At 41.4% G+C, this 19,118-nt stretch overlaps 1 protein-coding gene across 2 annotated transcripts in view; it reads left to right on the top strand.

Annotated features, from left to right (window-relative positions):
* Window positions 1–19,118, top strand: part of tbk1 (TANK-binding kinase 1) — a 60,382-nt gene continuing 41,264 nt past the window's right edge. Inside the window, exons 1-6 of one of the 2 annotated variants that reach the window (XM_073058803.1) lie at window positions 1–129; window positions 3,938–4,059; window positions 6,055–6,195; window positions 9,546–9,675; window positions 13,276–13,457; window positions 18,857–19,017. In XM_073058803.1, the coding sequence (XP_072914904.1) occupies window positions 3,973–4,059; window positions 6,055–6,195; window positions 9,546–9,675; window positions 13,276–13,457; window positions 18,857–19,017 (701 nt within the window). In that variant the 5' untranslated portion in view covers window positions 1–129; window positions 3,938–3,972. Of the gene's footprint in view, window positions 130–1,488; window positions 1,521–3,937; window positions 4,060–6,054; window positions 6,196–9,545; window positions 9,676–13,275; window positions 13,458–18,856; window positions 19,018–19,118 lie in introns of those variants that run through there. The other variant, XM_073058802.1, reaches the window with a different exon arrangement.

Below are 19,118 nucleotides of genomic sequence, written 5' to 3' on the forward strand. Positions count from 1 at the left end.
TCGCGTCTGCGTGTGTTCCGGAACGTCCCACGTCACTCCTGCTGCTGCCGGACTCCGAAGGCCGCTGCACACGGAAGCGGGGAGGAGAGGCTGAAATCGGAAGCAAGCGGGTCGGAGCCGAGACAGGAGGTAAAAGACGGCATCGATCCCGGTCCCCCCACCCCAGGGTCCCGGCCTCGGCCACCGACTCTCCCCTGACGATTTGCAGTCCATATCATGGGGACGAACTCGACCTTTATCCTCTCCACAACTCACTCCTCCGAACAACCTCATAAATAGAGTTCCGCACCCCCCTCCCTTATCGACCTATACTTCGCCCCAGCCCCTCGTCCCCACCCCATCCATCCCTCACACCATCTGACCCTACCTCGCCCCCCACCCCTCCATCCCTCATCCACCCCTTAATCCCTCTCCTCCCCTCTCACGAATTTCTGAGTCCTCCCTTTTACACCCCCAGACTCTCCCGCTGCTCCTGATCCCCAATGTTCCAGACACTCTTTCCCCACTCAGGCCTTCCTGGGGTTTGGATCCTCTTCTTTCTTCAACCACCTCCCTAGGGTTTCAGAATCGTCTTCCTCTTCTCCCTACCCACCATCCCAGGTTTTGTGGGCCCTCTCTGCCCCCAGTACACCCTCCCCAAGGTTCTGCCACTGCTCTTGGAGCCCAGTTGACATTAGAATGTTCTGCGAGCACAAAGAGAAGTTGAATTAACTGATTTGAGAATCGAGTCCCAAACCACATCAGAACATAGAATGTTGAATCGTGCATTGAGGGTAAAATAAAGATGATTATGTAAAATAGGACTAGAAAGGGAAAAACCATAAAAACCATAAGATTTCCTAAACTGGGCCCATATTCGCAAAGTATGTCTAACAAGAGGATTAACAATTAGTCTAGACAAACTACTAGGGAGTGCAGAGCCAAGAAGTGCAGAAATAGAGAGATCTTTGGTGGAATTCAGCTCCATTGCCACCCATTTAGGGCGGTCAGACTGGCTATGGAAAAAAGACCAGAAAGTAAGACGAATGTTAGCTGCCCAGTAATATAAACGAAAATTAGGTAAGGCCAGGCCACCTTTTTTAGCTTTTTGAGGTAAGCTTTATTAATTCTAGAATGCTTACCCTTCCACAAATAGGACAAAGTAATAAAGTCTAAGGAATCAAAAAAGGTTTTAGAAATAAAAATTGGAATAGATTGAAATAAGTATAAAAATTTAGGGAGAATATACATTTTAATAACATTAACACGATCTACCAATGACATAGATAAAGGTGACCATTGTGACAAACTCTGTTTTGTAGAATGCAAAAGATTGGCAAAATTTTCACGAAAAAGATCCTTAAAATTCCTTGTAACTGTAATACCAAGATAGGTAAATTGATTATCAACTACTTTAAAGGGGAGGTCGCGAAATACTAATGCTTGTGCTTCTTTATTAATTGGAAAAAGTTAACTCTTATGAAGATTAAGTTTATAGCCAGAGAACTGGCTAAATTGATCAAAAAGAGAAAACATTGAAGGTAAGAATGTGGATGGATTTGAAAGAACAAATAGTAAATCGTCAGTGTAAAGAGAAACTTTATGCTCAACACCCCCCCTCTAGATCCCCGTCAATTCAGGACAGCTTCGAAATGCAATCGCCAGAGGCTCTACAGCCAAATCAAAAAGAAAGGGACTTAAGGGGCATCCTTGACGGGTGCCACGTTTAAGGCTAAACGACTGGGATTGCTGAGAGTTAGTCAGAACAGAAGCGGTAAGACATAAATATAGCAATTTAATCCAAGAGATAAAACTTTGACCGAGGTCAAATTTTTCTAAAACCGCAAAATGGTAGTTCCACTCTATACGATCAAACGCTTTCTCCCCATCGAGAGAATTAACACATTCAGGAGTCCCAATTGAAGGCGAGTATAAAATATTAAATAAATGCTGTATCTTAAAAAAAGGAAGACGATTTTTAATAAAAACCAGTTTGATCATCAGAGATAATAGAGGGTATAACATTTTCTAATCTATGGACCAAAACTTTGGCCAAAATTTTTTTACAGTTTAAGATTGTTCATAGGGCTCATATGTCCAAATCTAAATTGTCTCGATTTTACCCTAATATTAATCCGGTTGTGATAAATGCAAAAGTGGCGAGGCTTCTCTTATTCATATGTACTGGACCTGCCCTAGTCTAGAGAAATTTTGGAGAGATGTTTTTCCTAACCCTATCCCATATTCTGAATTGCCACTTAGAACCTAACCCTCTGATTGCTCTTTTTGGTTCCTTGGATGAGATGAATATACATTTGAGCTCGACTAAATGTTGAACACTATCCTTTGCTTCTCTTCTGTCTAGGCGTCTAATTCTTCTTAGATGGAGAGATGTTTCCCCACCCACGCACACTCAATGATATTATGTTCTGTTTAGACCTTGAAAAAATTCACCTACTCAATTCTTAACTTGGACAGAAAGTTTCATAAGGTCTGGGGACCTTTTATTGAATATTTTCATAACCTTTCTTCTCATTAAGTTTTTTTTTCAGTCCCTTTCAGCTTTTTTTTGGTAGTAGGCATTATTATCTTCTGTTTTTAATTGTATTTACAGTTTTGGGGGGTTGAATGTTCTGATCTATATTTCCTACATTTTGCTGTGGTTGGTCTGGAGTTTTTTTTTCTTTGCGGGGGTGGGGGGACACTAACTTTACACGACTTTAATTTGGGTGCTTTTTCAATTACTATGGTGAATTATATTATTGTATGTTTATCTTGCACTGTATTAATTTCCTATTTTGTTTTTGGGGTTTTTTTTGCTGTAGTGTTGTCGAAAATGCATAAGAAATTTTTAAAAAAATGTTCTGCCTGGGTCAGATAATGACAGATCCTCTGGGCCTAATGTTATCTCGTCTGATTTATTGATTGAAATTAATGTGTTGTTGTAATCATTGCTATTCCACTTCTGAGCATTTCTCACAGTAATCAGCTACATGTATTTTCTTTGGAAATTCTGTGCTAATTCAACTCTGCTTAAGATGGTTTATTTACTCAAGTCTTTGCCAATATGTAAACACAACATATGCTGGAGGAACTCGGCAAGTCAGGCAGCAATGATGGAAGTGAATAAACAGTCAACGTTACATACTGAGACCCTTCATCAGGACTGGAAAGAAGGGGGTAGAAATCAGAATAAGGAACTGGGGGAGGGATAGGAGTACAAACTGGCAGGTTGTAGGTGAGATCAGGTGAGGGGATGGTGGGGGACTGGAATGAAATAAGAAGCTGGGAGGTGAAAGGTGGAAGAAGTACTTTACTAATCTGGCCTCTTCCCCCTTCATTTGCAATTCTGATGAAGAGTCTCAAGTCCAAAATGTCAAGTGTTTATTTCCCTCCATAGCTGCTGCCTGACCTGCTGAGATCCTCCAGCATTTTGTGTGTGCTGTTCAAGCTTTCCAGCATCTGCAGAATCTCTTGTCTTTATAAAGTGAGCCCATTACTTGTGGAGGAAGGCACTATGAGGCACTGAAAACTATAAACATGAGAGATTCTGCAGACGCTGAAAATTCAAGCGACACATACAAAATGATGGAGGAACTCAGCAGGCCAGGCAGCGTCTGTGGAAATGGATCAAGAAGTGTCTTGGTCTGAAACATTGACTATTTATTCATTTCCATTGATGTTGCCTGACCTGCAGCACTTGTGTGTGAAGCATTGTAAAATTTCTGTAAAAATGTAGAACGATCATGTCAGTTATTTCAACTATTTTTGATTCAAGGGGAAATATTTCAGGGGAAACAGTCTGTATCCTCAAGTTTAGCAATTTAAAGAGCAGCTCTGCAGAAGCCCTTGAAGATTTGGGGCAGATTCAGCTTTTGGGAAGTGTTGTTGAATAGGCTTGCAGCAGCTGCTACTACTGAATCATCCTGAAATTGGGTATCAAATCTTGTCTCTGCAGCTTTCTGAAGAGAAGGGATTTCAAACGCTTCAGACATGCAGAGCACAAAGAATTACTTGTGGCTCATCTCCGATATCCTCGGCCAAGGAGCCACGGCCAACGTGTACCGCGGCCGCCACAAGGTGAGCTCTGGCAGAATGTCACTGACCTGAGTCTCTAATCCTGTTTCTCCCTCCTACAGCTGCCACCCCTCCTGTTTATTATCTCGCTGGTCTGGAGAGTTAAACCAGTACTGCTACTTGGTCGGTGCTAGACTTAGCACGACATTTGTACTTCAATGAAACAATTAAATTCTGTTTTGAATTGTTGGGTGTTACCAGTCAGTTTATTTTGTATCTTCTCAAAGTATGCTGTGAATAAGATCCCAGGTGTACTCATACAGCACAGAGGCCCTTTGGCTCAGCTGGTCCATGTTGGGTCCATATATTCTTCAGCCTCACTCCTCCTGAGAGCCAGGATCCCCGTACCATCTGCCTGCCTTTGCCCAGTCTCCCTCTCTTCTCGCTACCACCATCAGTGCAGAAGTCCTGGGTTCCGCACCTGGCCCAGCATGGACAGCTCCACTCGCCCTCAGCGCTGCACTGACTCGGGAGCCCCTGGACTCGCTTTCAGGGAATCTGCGGTTCATGTTCCCTGTCTTATTATTTGCTGTTTGTCCTCTTTGTGCAAATGGATGCTTGTTGGCCTTCGTTATGCGTGGTTTTTCATGGATCTGTTGTGTTGCTTTATTTTCCTGTGACTGCTTGCAAGGTGAATCTCGGGGTTGTAAATGGTATACAGTTCATACTTTGATAATAAATTTAGACCATAAGACATAGGAGTAGAATTGGGCCATTCGGCCCATTGAGTCTGCTCTGTCATTCCGACATGGCTGATTTATTTTTCCTCTCTACCCAGTTCTCCTGCCTTCTCTCTCTAACCTTTGATGCCCTGACTAGACAGGAGCCTGACAACCTCGCTTTAAATATGCCCAATGACTGGGCCTTCATAGCCGTCTGTGGCAATGAACTCCACAGATTCGCCACCCTCTGGTGTAACGCTGTGCCCACTGGTCCTGAACTCCCCTTCTTTTGGAAGCATCCTCCCCACATACACTCCATCTAGGCTGTTCAATATCGGATGGGTTTCAATGAGATCCCTCCCTCGTTCTTCTAAACTCCAGTTAAGTACAAACCAGAATCATCAAACACTCCTTGTACATTAACCCTTTCATTCCTGGAATCGTTCTCATGAACTTGTGGACCCTCTCTGATGCCCACACATCCTCTCTTGGATAAAGGGTCCAAAACTGCTCACAGATTTCCTTTGAACTTTACCGGCACGTCTACCTTTTTAAATGTTCTTGACTCTGACTCACTCACTTTCTCTGGCACCCTGCTCTGTATATGTGAAGAAGTTGTTCCTTCAGGGCCCTTTTAAATCTTTCCCCATTCACCTTGAGCCCTGTAGTTTGTTGGTTCCTGTTCCCTGGAAAAAAGGAATCACAATCAGATTTATTGTCACTGACATAAGTCATGAAACTTGTGGCAACAGTACATTACAAATGACTACATCAGAAAAGGAACAAATAGTGCGAAAGAGGGATAGCGAGGTATTGTTCACGGTATTACTCTACACAACTTAACTGAGTTGTGAGTCTGCTTGTTCCAGAGGCTTTCCTAGTGCTTAAAGATCTGATGGGGAGTCACAGCCTGTTGTGGAGGCCAAGTCATTAGGTATATTTAAAGCAGAGATTGTCATCTTCCTGATTAGTCAGGGCATCAAAGGTTACAGGGAGAAGAGAGGAGAATGGGGTTGAGAAGGATAATAAATCAGCCGTAATGGAATGGCAGAATAGATTCAATGGGATGAATGGCCTAATTCTGCTGCTGTGGTGCGACTCAGAGGAGTGTGGAATTCTCCCCGAGTTCAGCCCAAGGATGTTCCCTCTCTTATCACCACATGGGGGAAAGTATTCCCAGCAGGTTGACTTCCAAAGTTGTCAGTGACCTTAGTGTGGCTGCATTTCCCTGATGTTTGACCATGGTCACACAGGCTTGTGTAAGTCACAGGACTTTGCAGGACGTATGTCTTACTCTGACACCTTGTAACATTCAGTATCGGGTAACTTTCCACAGAAAACCGGTGACCTCTACGCCGTCAAAGTGTTTAACAACATCAGCTACCTGCGGCCAATTGAAGTCCAGATGCGGGAGTTTGAAATCCTTCGGAAGCTGAACCACGAGAACATCGTACAACTCTTTGCTGTAGAAGAGGAGGTATGGAGATCATGTAGTATTGATCGAAGGATCAACTTCAACGCTGCTCTTACTTTAAAATTCCCACCTGTAATATTCCAGTTCCTTTCTGTATACATTTAATAATGCTTTATGTTCAGTTGACAATTGAGTTTTGTCGTGGATTTACCACATCTACATTATTCATTACTTAAACACTGGTTTTCTGCGGGCGTCATGATCCCGTAGTGGCCAGCGCGACTCTTTTACAGTTTGGGATGTTCTAGAGTTCAGAGTTCAATTCTAGTGGAAGGAGTCTTTGTACGTCCTCCCTGTAGAAGTGGTGGGTTTGTCCCTGCGTGCTCTCGTTTCCTCCCACTGTTCAAAGATGTGTTGGTCATTGTGGTTAGGTTAGGGTTAATTGGTCATCGTGATTAGGTTAGGGTTAATTGAGTTTGTTGGGGGTGCTGGGACAGTGTGGCTTGATGGGCCATCTCCAAGCTGTATCACTAAATAAGATAAACTCTATAGTAGTTGTCTGAAGAACTGCTAAGTCCGCAAAGTTTTGCCAAAATCCTGTTCATGCTGTAATACACTGGACCCTGCTAAAGCATCGCCCCATTGTTGTGCCTGTTGTGATCCCTTCCTGCCTCACCCAGTCCCTCTGAGCTCCTTCGGCCCTCACACAGTGCGACACCTCAGCCGTCGGCTCCTGGGGACCGGGAATCTGCGTGCTCTCCAGAGGGTTTCCGTCCCCAGCTCAGCACGTGCTGCCATGTTCATTGGTCACTCTAACTTGCCCTGAGTTATAACAAGAGGCAAAAGAAAAAGCTGGTATCCATCATCATCCAGGGCGTGCCCTCTTCTCATTGCTACCATCAGGGAGGAGGTACAAGAGCCTGAAGACACACACAGTGTTTTAGGAACAGCTTCTTCCCCTCCACCTTCAGATTTCTGAACAGATCATGATTTTTGCTCTCTCTTTGCACTGCATCATTTTTATTTACAGGTATATTTTGGTTTCTTACAATTTATAGAATATTTTATGTAATACACTGTACTAAAGAGCAAATTTCATAATGTATGTCACTGATAATAAACCTGATTCTGATTCTAGAAATAATCAGAGTGGGTTGATGGGCATGTTGTGCGAGAGAGAAAATTACAGGGAATGGGACTGATTGGATTGCTCTTTCAAAGCTAGCATATACCGACTGGGCCAAATGGCCTCCCCATGTTAAGACAGCTAAGTTGCCACTCCTCCATTGTGTACCCTTCTCATTAGTTCTCTTGATTAGTTAGGGCATCAAAGGTTATGGGGAGAAGGCAGGAGAAAATGGGGTACAGAGGGATAATAAACCAACCATGATGGAATGGCAGAGCAGACTCGATGGGCTGAATGGCCGTATTTATTTATTTAGTGACACAGCACAGACAGGCCCTTCTGGCCCTTCGAGCCATGCTGCCTCAGCAACACCAGACAGATCTGATCAACCCTAACCTAGTCACGGGACAATTTACAATGACCAGTTAACCTAGCCCGTACGTCTTTCGACTGTGGGAGGAAACCAGAGCACCCAGAGAAAGCCCACACATACCACGGGGAGGACGTACAGAAACTCCTTACAGGGGGTGCTGGAATTGAGCTCTGAACTCTGGAACGCCCTGAGCTGTAATAGCATCACACTAACCGCTATGCTGTCAAGGAGTTTCTGCTTTTATGTCTCATGGTCTTCACTCTACTGTTGAGCAGTCCTCTCACTGTGGCATTTTTATCATTCTGAGTTTATTTCACCAGTGGCTGCACCTACAAGTCCCAAACCTCCAAGTTCTGGAATTCTCTCCTTAAACTTCTCCCTGTCTCTGTCTCTGTCTCCCCTTCTTGCCTCTTCTCGTCACCTGCCTGTCACCTCCCCCTGGTGTTCCTCCTCTTTCCCTCTCTCCCATGGTCCACTCTCTTCTCCTATCACATTTTTTCTTCCTCAGCCGTTTTCCTTTTCCACCTATCACCTTGTAGCTTCTTACTTCAATTTCCCCCCTTCCCCACCAATCTGCTTCCACCTATCCCCTTCTAGCTAGCTTGTACTCCTTCGTATTCTGACATTTTTCCCCTTGCTCTGCAGCCCCGCTGAAGGATCTCAGCCTGAAATATGATTATTAATTTCCATGGCTGCTGCCCGACCTTCTGAGTTCCTCCAGTATTTGTTCTATTTCTTTCTCTCTGTTTTGCATTCCTATGTTCCTTAAACCCACCTGCATCTGCTTAGATATTTCCATTATTATGATTTCAGTTTTATTTTAGTGACCCTCCTGTGAATTGATACTGTTACTGCTGCCTTGTCTCTGCTCTGCACTTTGAACTGTGTGACACGTGGGATTAGCAGCTTGTATACAAGAGCTTGTCTCTCGTATGCAAGCCTCATTGCTGAATCCACGTCACAATCTGATGTAGATTGTTTGCCCAGGAGAATGGAGTTGATGTGGGATTCATTGGCGCCCTATCTGAAACAAACTGGAGGATAGCCATCTTTTATTACACAGAGCCACCATCCAGGCACAATGTAGTTTAGTGTATTGTCAGGATTTCTCAAGTAGAGCCACTGTGACAGGAATGTTTGGTTGGACAGTGGCCATGTACCTACCCTGTTCATAGTTCCTGCGGAAGGCCCCATCATATCTTCAACAATGACCTAGATAAGCTGCATACAGCAGAGTTGCCTCTACATTTTCAATTCCAAATTACTCCTGTCTTTTTATCTTTGCCGCGAACGCTTGTCTGCAGAGAGGTATTGTAAGATCATAAGATATAGGAGTAGAATTAAGCAATTTGGGCCAGCGAGTCTGCTCTGCTGTTTCATCATGGCTAATCCATTTCTCTCTCAGTCCCATTCTTCTGCCTTCTCTCCATAACCTTTGACACCCTGACTAATCAATAATCTATCAACCTCCTCTATAAGTATACCCAGTGACTTGGTCTCCACAGCTACCTGTGGCAACAGATTCATCACTCTCTGGCTAAATAAATTCCTCCTCATCTCTTTACTAAATGGATGTCCCTCTGAGACTGTGTCCTGTGGTCTTAGACTCCCCTACCGTAGGAAACATTACTTTATTGAGGACTTTAAATATTTCAGTGAAATCCCCCCTTCATTCTTCTAAACTCCAGTGAGTACATGCCCAGAACCATCAAATGCTCATCATGTTAACCCTTTCATTCCTGGGATCATTGTATTGAGGCCCCTTGGGGTTTTGATTCAAATGTTTAACTACTAGTGGCTATTTTCCAACGAGCTCTGAGATTCTCTTGAACGTACAAATGTGGAAGGATTTTGTTATAGGACTAAATGGGCTAACACATTGGCTGTGAAATGTTCTTGTACTTTTTCGTGCAGAATGCCACTAGGAACAAAGTGCTTGTTATGGAGTTTTGCTCTTGTGGAAGCCTGTACACTGTTCTGGAAGAGACGGGGAATGCATTTGGTCTGCCAGAATCGGAGTTCTTGATTGTATTGCGAGATGTGGGTACGTTCTCGAAGCTTTGACCATCTATCTTAAATGAAAGCTTAACTTACTAAACTGTTTCTTGCATCTGGAAAGAACATAAAAATTATCTTTGCAAAATAAGATTTGGAAAGTTATATTTAGCCCTCTTTCTCTCATCCCTGACCAATGGCAATGTTTACTTTTCATTTGTCTTGGTATTCCATTACAAGTCCACTGTTATCCCTCTCTTTTCTGAACTGATGTCTTATGATTACTGAACCAGGTGAACTGTTGTGTATTTGTCTCGCTGTAGACTTTAACTGTATTAATGCAAAATATATACCTTGTGCAATTTTTTTTTCTGAATGTCAGACTTTAATTGCAACACAGTGCTGACCTTCAGCCCACAATGTCACCCTGACCTTGTAATCTACACCAAAATCAATCTAACCCTTCCCTCCCACACAGCCCTCCATTTTTCCATCATCCATGTGCCTATCTAAGAGTTTCTTAACTGTCTCTAATGTATCTGCCTGTATCACAACTGCTGGCAGCATGTAGCAGTGTATTCCACACATTCACCGCTTTGTTTTTTAAAAAAAAAATCTTCCTCTGACATCTCCTCTGTACTTTCCTCCAATTACCTCAAAATGATTTCCCCTCGTATTAGCTATTTCTGCCCTAGGACAAAGTGCCTGTGCACTCAGTTTTACAAACCCCATTTCCAGAAAAGTTGGGATATTTTCCAAAATGCAATAAAATCAAAAATCTGTGATATGTTAATTCACGTGAACCTTTATTTAACTGACAAAAGTACGAAGAAAAGATTTTCAATAGTTTTACTTACCAACTTAATTGTATTTTGTAAATGCACATAAATTTAGAATTTGATGGCTGCAACACAATCAACAAAAGTTGGGACAGAGGCATGTTTACCATTGTGTTACATCACCTTTCCTTTTAATAACACTTTTTAATTGTTTTGGAACTGAGGATACTAATTGTAGTAGATTTGCAATTGGAAATTTTGTCCATTCTTGCTTGATATAAGACTTCAGCTGCTCAACAGTCCGTGGTCTCCGTTGTCTGATTCTCCTCTTCATGATGAGCCATACATTTTCAATAGGAGATAGATCTGGACTGGCAGCAGGCCAGTCAAGCACACGCACTCTGTGTCTACAAAGCTACGCTGTTGTAACCCGTGCAGAATGTGGTCTGGCATTGTCCTACTGAAATAAGCATGGACGTCCCGGGAAGAGACGTTGCCTTGATGGCAACATATGTCTCTCTAAAATCCTAATATACGCCTCAGAGTCAATGGTACCTTCACATACATGCAACTCACCCATGCCGTGGGCACTGAAGCACCCCCATACCATCACAGATGCTGGCTTTTGTACCTTTCGCTGATAACAATCAGGATGGTCGTTTTCATCTTTGGCACGGAGAACTCGACGCCCGTTTTTTCCGAAAACTAGCTGAAATGTGGACTCATCTGACCACAGTACACAGTTCCACAGTCTTTCAGTCCATCTGAGATGAGCTTGGGCCCAGAGAACTCACCGGCGTTTCTGCATAGAGTTGATGTATGGCTTCCTCCTTGCGTAATACAGTTTCAAGTTGCATTTCTGGATGCAGCAACGGACTGTGTTAAATGACAATGGTTTTCCGAAGTAGTCCCGAGCCCAGGTGGCTATAATTGTCACAGTAGCATGACGGTTTCTTAGGCAGTGTCGCCTGAGGGCTCGAAGATCACACGCATTCAACAGTGGTTTCCGACCTTGGCCTTTACGCACTGAGATGTCTCTGAATTCTCTGAATCTTTTCACAATATTATGTACTGTAGGTGTTGAAAGACCTAAATTCTCTGCAATCTTGTGTTGGGAAATATTCCTTTTGAACTGACTAACAATTCTCTCGCGAATTGTGGCACAAAGGAGTGAGCCACGACCCATCCTTGCTTGCAAAGACTGAGCCTTTGATGGACGCTACTTTTATACCCAGTCATGATACCTCACCTGCTACCAACTAGCCTGCTTAATGTGGAGTCTTCCAAACCGCTGTTACTTGAATATTCTGTGCACTTTTCAATCTTATTTTAACTCTGTCCCAACTTTTGTTGAGTGTGTTGCAGCCATCAAATTCTAAATTTATGTGTATTTACAAAATACAATTAAGTTGGTCAGTAAAACTATTGAAAATCTTTTCTTTGTACTTTTGTCAGTTAAATAAAGGTTCACGTGAATTAACATATCACAGATTTTTGTTTTTATTGCATTTTGGAAAATATCCCAACTTTTCTGGAAATGGGGTTTGTATGTCTCATCGTTTGTTATAATTTCTTTGATTGCTTAAAAAAATTCTGCTTCCCAGAAACTTGGCAGAGTTTCACAAAGCTTTATTCCTAAAATGTGTGAAATTGTTTAATTTATTCAAGATTATAATTTACCCTGGGTTCATATAACCTTGCTGGAGGTTAGGATTTGAAGAGAGAAGTTCTGCTTTCACTATCTGAGGAGAAACTGTGGAGAGAGATTGGTTCTGTTTTTAAGAACTTGTAGAAGATAAGCTGAATCTCTTAGGAGGGGAGTAAACAGTCAATGTTTCAGGCCAGGAATGATGAAGGGTCTCTGCCTGAAATGTTGACTCTTTAATCCCCACCACGGTTACTCCCTGACCTGCTGAGTTCCTTCAGCATTTTGTGTGTGTTATTAACTGTAGCTCGTTTGGTAAACTGTCCTGGTTTTGAACCAGAGGGTTCTGAGTTTAAATTCTGTTTTCATCTAAATAGAGTATGGGGTAAAGTGCATCCAGAGGCTCTGTCCCTGATAGACCCCATCCTGCCTTTTACCACTTGCTCTCTACACATTATTGCAATTCTTTTATCTGCTCTTCGCTTTTCATTCCCTCCTTACCCATCTTGCTTTCCTCTTTAACCCCCTCTCTTAACTGATTACATCATTCCCCCCTTAACTAATTATACCTTTCACCCCCCCCCTCCACTTTCTTAACTGATTATATCCTCAATTTTTGGGAAGACAAGTAGGGATATGAGATACACAGTAAGGAATGAAGATGGACCTTGGGGATTCAAGGATCAACTTTATTCGCTGTATACATCTGTATATTTTAGGAATTTGCTGCAGTGTGCTGGCATGACTAGGAACAAAAAGCAGCAGCATTCAACAGTTATAAGAATAAATAATTATATAAAAAGTTAACTTGGAACTTAAATACAGATATGAAATAAAATATGCATAAATATGTAAGTAACAGTATGTATTTATAAAACATATATTTAACAACATTGTAAAAAGAACACTGGTGTTTATGTTGCAGTGCAGTAACTGAGGTAATAGATAGAGGGGGTAGGGGTGGCTAACTCAAATGGTTGATCAGATTAACTGCCATATTGGTTTCAAGTCGATTGTTCCAGAAAGCAGCAGCACAGGCAGACAGTGTAGTGAGGAAGGTGTATGTGTGCTTATGGTGGGGTGTGTGGAATATAAAAATTTACAGGATTTTCAGCATTTTGCAGGATCTCTGTCCTAGCTGAGCCTCTTTAAACTGATGTACTGTGTTGACTGTCGGCTTCGTTCTTTCTGCTTCTGACCTGGGGTCTTGATGCTCACCCGACAGTGGCCGGTATGAACCATTTGCGAGAGAATGGAATAGTGCACAGGGACATCAAACCTGGGAACATCATGCGTGTGATTGGGGAGGACGGGCAGTCCGTGTACAAGCTCACTGACTTTGGTGCTGCCCGAGTGCTGGAGGACGATGAGCAGTTTGTCTCACTCTATGGAACGGAGGAGTATTTGGTAAGAATCGATCGCTTTTTATTTAAAAATATTTGGGCAGCAATGTGGCATAGAGGATAGTGTGATGCTACTGAAACTCCATAGTTTCCTTGGCTGTGTAGGTCTAGGGAAGACACTCTGGTCCCGCCAAACCTGTGAGATTGAGACTGCTTGATCCCGTCCCAAACATCGGTGTGTGTGGATGCTGTGTAACTCACTACCCTGTTACAAATCAGTGCCACGAAATAACAGACAGTACACTGCATACGATTAAAAGAATTATATTTATGAATCTTAACTAAAAGGGTCAGTAAAGAAAAACAGAAAGAAAAGGGCCCATTTTAATTAAACAGTTAAATGTGCACAAGTTGGAGCTCACCGATCCTCAGTCGATCCCGGTACCTGGCTTCATTGAATCACGGTCCCACACCGGGTCGAATCCTACGACCTGTTCTGTCCAGCTCTCCTCCCTTCGTCTCCCACTGAACAAAAGCCCCAAGACCAGCCTTAGTGTCAGTCACCAAAAACCTCCCCCCAGTTCCACTATCCTTCCTTTCTTTTTTTTTCCAAATCCTTTTATTATTATTATCCAAAATAACAAGAGTACATCGAAGTAAGTAACAGTCACAATGTCTCAAAAGGGAAAAAAATCAATATTAAGGATTGAAAAATATGGTGACACGAAAAAAAAGAGAAGAACCCTCTATCCTAATTGGATGGCACACATTCCTCATCATCCCTTATTTTCAACAATAACCCAAACAGGCTGAAAGCAGAACAGACGGCTCTTACAGAACTGCTGAATGAAATACTGACAGCATAACAAGGCATTACACTATTATGGGGTTCAATTCCTGCCACTGTCTGTAAGGAGTATGTTCTTCCTGTGACTGCGTGGGTTTTCTCAAGTTCTCCAGTTTCCTACAAAAATTTCAAAGGTCTGCAGGTTAGGAGCATGTTAGGCTGTCACTGGAAGCTTGGTATCACTTGTGGGCTGTCACCAGCATATCTTCAGGCTGGGTTAGCCATAGATGCAAACAACGCATTGACTGTATGTTTCAACATGCGTGTGACAAATAAGGTAATCTTGACCTTTATAATATTCATGCAAATCAAATGTTTAATATTTATAAAAGTCAAGCATCAGAATTGGGTTTCTTATCAGGAACACCATCTCATATCCCAATGGTATGGGCACTGAGTTGTCCAATTTTGGGTGAACAACTCCCTGTAATCCTTTCCCCTTCTCACCAGTTCACCCAGGGTGTCTCTCCCTTTTCCACCCTTCACCACTCATTTGAAAAATGGGCTCCACACTGGCACCTTACAGCCAATAACATGTTTCTTGAAATGGAGTAATAAATCAGCCATGATAGAATAGCAGAGAAGATCAATGGGCCGAATGGCTTCAATGTGCTGTGCCTTATGGATCACATGGAACGCCTAGTCTCTTCTTTCTTTTCTTTCTCAATCTTTTTATTATTGTTATTAATATCAGCAAAATAAAATAAACATAGATAATGGGATTACAAACATACACTTTCAAACTAAACATAAGAGAATACATAAGCAATAATTACAATATAAATGAGTATTCCCAAATCATAAACAATACAATATACAAATAAGCAAGTCAAACCTAGGTATATCATAATATATATTTTTTTAAAAAGAGAAAAAAATATGCAAAAAAAAACTAATCTAATAGCTAATACAGAAAAAAAACAAAAGAAAAAAGAAAAAGAAAAAATAAAAAGAAAAAAGAAAAAGAAAAAAGAAAAGAGGGGAAAAAAGGGTTGTTTATAATATCTCACAACAATAGAAATTCATCAATGTCGTCAACTCCGATCCTCTCAACATATATATAATCGAAACTGGAAAAATAAATAGGCTTGGAACAGGTCATTTACATCATATGAAAATATTGAATAAAAGTTCTCCATATCTTATCAAATTTAATAGAAGTATCAAATACCACACTTCTAATTTTTTCTAAATTTAAACATAACATAGTTTGAGAAAGCCAATGAAATACGGTAGGATTAATTTCTTTCCAATTCAACAAAATAGATCTTCTAGCCATTAATGTAAGAAATGCAATCATTTGACAAGCAGAAGGGAATAAATGGAGTGAGTCCATCACTGGTAAACCAAAAATTGCAGTAATAGGATGAGGTTGTAAATCAATGTTCAATACCGCAGAAATAATATCAAAAATATCTTTCCAATATTTTTTCAAAAGCGGATACGACCAAAACATATGAGTTAAAGACGCTATCTCAGAATGACATCTGTCACAAATAGGATTTATATAGGAATAAAAGCGAGCCAATTTATCCTTGGACATATGAGCCCTATGCACAACTTTAAACTATATTAATGAATGTTTAGCACATATAGATGATGTATTAACTAATTGAAGAATTTTATCCCAATTCTCAATAGGGATAATAAGGTTAAGTTCTCTTTCCCGATCATTTTTAGTCTTATGAAAGGACTCTGAACGTATCTTCATAATTATATTGTAAAGTTTTGATATTAGCCCTTTCTGAAAAGGATTTAGTTCAAACAAATTTTCCAAAATACCTGAAGACACAAAATTTGGAAAAGTAGGAAGTACAGTATTTAAGAAATTCCTGATCTGTAAATATCTAAAAAAATGAAATCTAGGCAAATTATATTTATTAGATAATTGCTCATAAGACATAAAACAATTATCTAAAAATAAATCGGAAAAACGTAATAATCCTTTAGTCTTCCAAGCTGAATAAGCTTGGTCTATAATAGAAGGATAAAAAAAGCAATTGGATACAATAGGAATATTTAAAACAAACTGAGTCAACCCAAAAAATTTCCGAAATTGAAACCATATACGTAAAGTATGTTTAACTATCGGGTTGTTAATTCGTTTCGGCAATTTAGAAAGAGCGAAGGGAAGAGAAGTCCCTAAAATAGAACCCAATGCGAATCCTTGTACAGAATTAATTTCCAAGTTCACCCAATGAGGGCTAAAAGATATATCCCAATCGTTTAACCAACATATCAAATATCGGATATTAACTGCCCAATAATAAAATCTAAAATTAGGCAATGCCAATCCACCTTCCTTCTTTGCCTTCTGTAAATATATTTTACCTAACCTAGGATTTTTATTCTGCCATATATATGAGGAAATTTTTGAATCAACATTAGAAAAAAAAGATTTCGGAATAAAAATTGGTACCGCTTGAAATATATATAAGAACTTGGGTAAAATAACCATCTTAATGGCATTAATCCGACCTATCAAAGATAGAGATAATGGTGACCACTTAGTAAACAAACATTTAATTTGACCAATTAAGGGTAAAAAATTAACCTTAAATAAGTCTTTATAGTTTTTTGTGATTTTAATCCCTAAATAAATAAGAGAGTCATTAACTAATTTAAAAGGTAAATTTCCATAAATTGGAACCTGTCTATTTAAAGGAAACAATTCACTCTTATTAAGATTTAATTTATACCCGGAAAAGCCTAGTCTCTTCATAACAGAATCTGAATCATATCACTGACATACAGTATATTGTGAAAGTGGTTCTTTTAGTGGCAGCAGTACAGTGCAAGACAAAAAATAAAGTATTCTAATAAGAAATAAAGTAAATATTGTGAAAAGAGGAATAGTGAGGTAGTAACAAACAAAGTGCTGGTGGAACTCTTCAGGTCAGGCAGCATCTATGGAGAGGTCTAAACAGTCGATGTTTTGGCCGAGAACCTTCTTCAGGACTGGAAAGGAGGGGGGGGGGGGGGGAGATGCCAGAATAAAAAGGTGCTGGGGGTGGGGAATTCAAGTCGGCAGATGGCAGGTGAAACCAGGTCAGGGGCAAGGTGGGTGTGGGGGGGGAGGGAGGGATGGAGGGAGAAGTTGAGAGTTGATAGGTGGAAGGGGTAGAGGACTAAAGAAGAAGGAATCTGATTGGAGAGGAGAGTGGATCGTGGGAGAAAGGGAAGGAGGAGGGGCACCAGGATAGGGAATGGAAAAAGAGGGAAGGATTGGTGAGGCAATGTGCAGTGAGAAAGTTCACAGGTGACATGAAACTTGATGTTGATTGTGAGGAGGGTAGTCTTAGGGTGCAGGACGATTTCAAAGAATTGCTAATGTGGACAAAGGACTAACAAGTTGGCTTTAATCCTGATAAATGTGAAGTGATACACTTCAGGAGGACCAACATATGCAGTGAAAAGTAGGATTCGAGGGAGTGTTGAGCAGAGTGATCTTCACATCCAAATCCAATGATCTCTGAAGGTGTCAGGACCAGTAGATAGGGGCATGAAGCGGGCTTATTGGATGTAATGTCTTCATTAATCGGGCACAGGTTATTAAAGTAGCGAGCTTTTCAAAATATTGGTCACACCACAGCTGGAGTGTTGAGTGCATTTCTGGTCAGATCAGTCGGGTTTGTTATCACTGATCTACTAAGTGTTGCGAAGTTTGTTGTTTCACTGGTGTTGGTGCTGGGACCCTTATTATTTATAGAAATGATTTGGATGCAAGTGCACAAAGCTTGATCAGTGAGTTAGTGGATGATACACAATTGAGGAGATGTTGCTGATAATGAAGAAGGTTGTTGTAGGTTTGATCAGTTGGGGAATTGGACCAAGGAGTGGCAGGTGGGTTTCAATACAGATAAGAGTGAGGTAATATATTTTGGAAAGTCAAACCAGTGTAGGGTTCGTATTATGAAAGGTAGGGCATGAGGGAGTGTAATGGAACAGAGGGACCCAGGAGTGCTAATACAGAGTTCATTGAAAGTGGCATCATGAGCATAGAGGATGGTGCGAAAGGTGTTTAGCACACTCGCCTTCATCAGTCAGGGCACTGAGTAAAGGGCATTATGTTGCAGCTATATAAGTCATTGGTGAGTCTGCGCTTGGAGTACTGTGTGCAATTTTGGTCGCCCTGTTATAGGAAAGATGTGGTTAAACTAGAAAGAGTGCAGATGATATTTCTGAGGATGTTGCCAGGGCAAGAGGGTCTGAGTTATAGGACGAGACTGGCCAGGCTGGGTTTTTATTCCCAGGAATGTGAGAGAGTAAGGGGTGACTTTCTAGAGCTTTATTAACTAATGAGCGGTCTAGCTAAGGTGGACAGTAACAATCTTTTCACCAGGGTGGGGGATTCCAAAGCTGAGGGGGCACAGGTTTAAAGTGACGAGGGAAAGATTTAAAAGGGACCTGAGGGACAACTTTTTATGCAGAGTGGTGAGTATGTGGAAGCTGCTGAGGCAGGCACAATAGTATCGTTAAAGAAGCGCTTGGATAGGTACATGGAGAAATGGGATATGGGACTAGCTGGGTTGCAGTGACTGCTTGCACTGAAGGGGTTTGTGCTCTTCAGTTCTATGTTCACCAAACATCTGACCTGATCAATAAAATCTGATTAGCACCCAGACATGTATGAGCGAGCTGTGCTGAGAAAACCTCATCAGAAGACGTATGGAGCAACAGTGGACCTCTGGAGCATTGGAGTCACATTTTACCACGCAGCCACTGGCAGCCTCCCTTTCAGACCGTTTGAAGGACCCCGCAGGAATAAGGAAGTGATGTAAGTTCCACTGTCCCTCTTGAGCTGTGCCAAAGGTATCACGGATGGACATTGGGGCAAACGAACAGTGTTTATCACAAGATCCAGCTCTTCCATGTGGA

Source organism: Hemitrygon akajei, chromosome 10 (genome assembly GCF_048418815.1).
Source record: "Hemitrygon akajei chromosome 10, sHemAka1.3, whole genome shotgun sequence".
In the NCBI taxonomy this organism is placed as follows: domain Eukaryota; kingdom Metazoa; phylum Chordata; class Chondrichthyes; order Myliobatiformes; family Dasyatidae; genus Hemitrygon; species Hemitrygon akajei.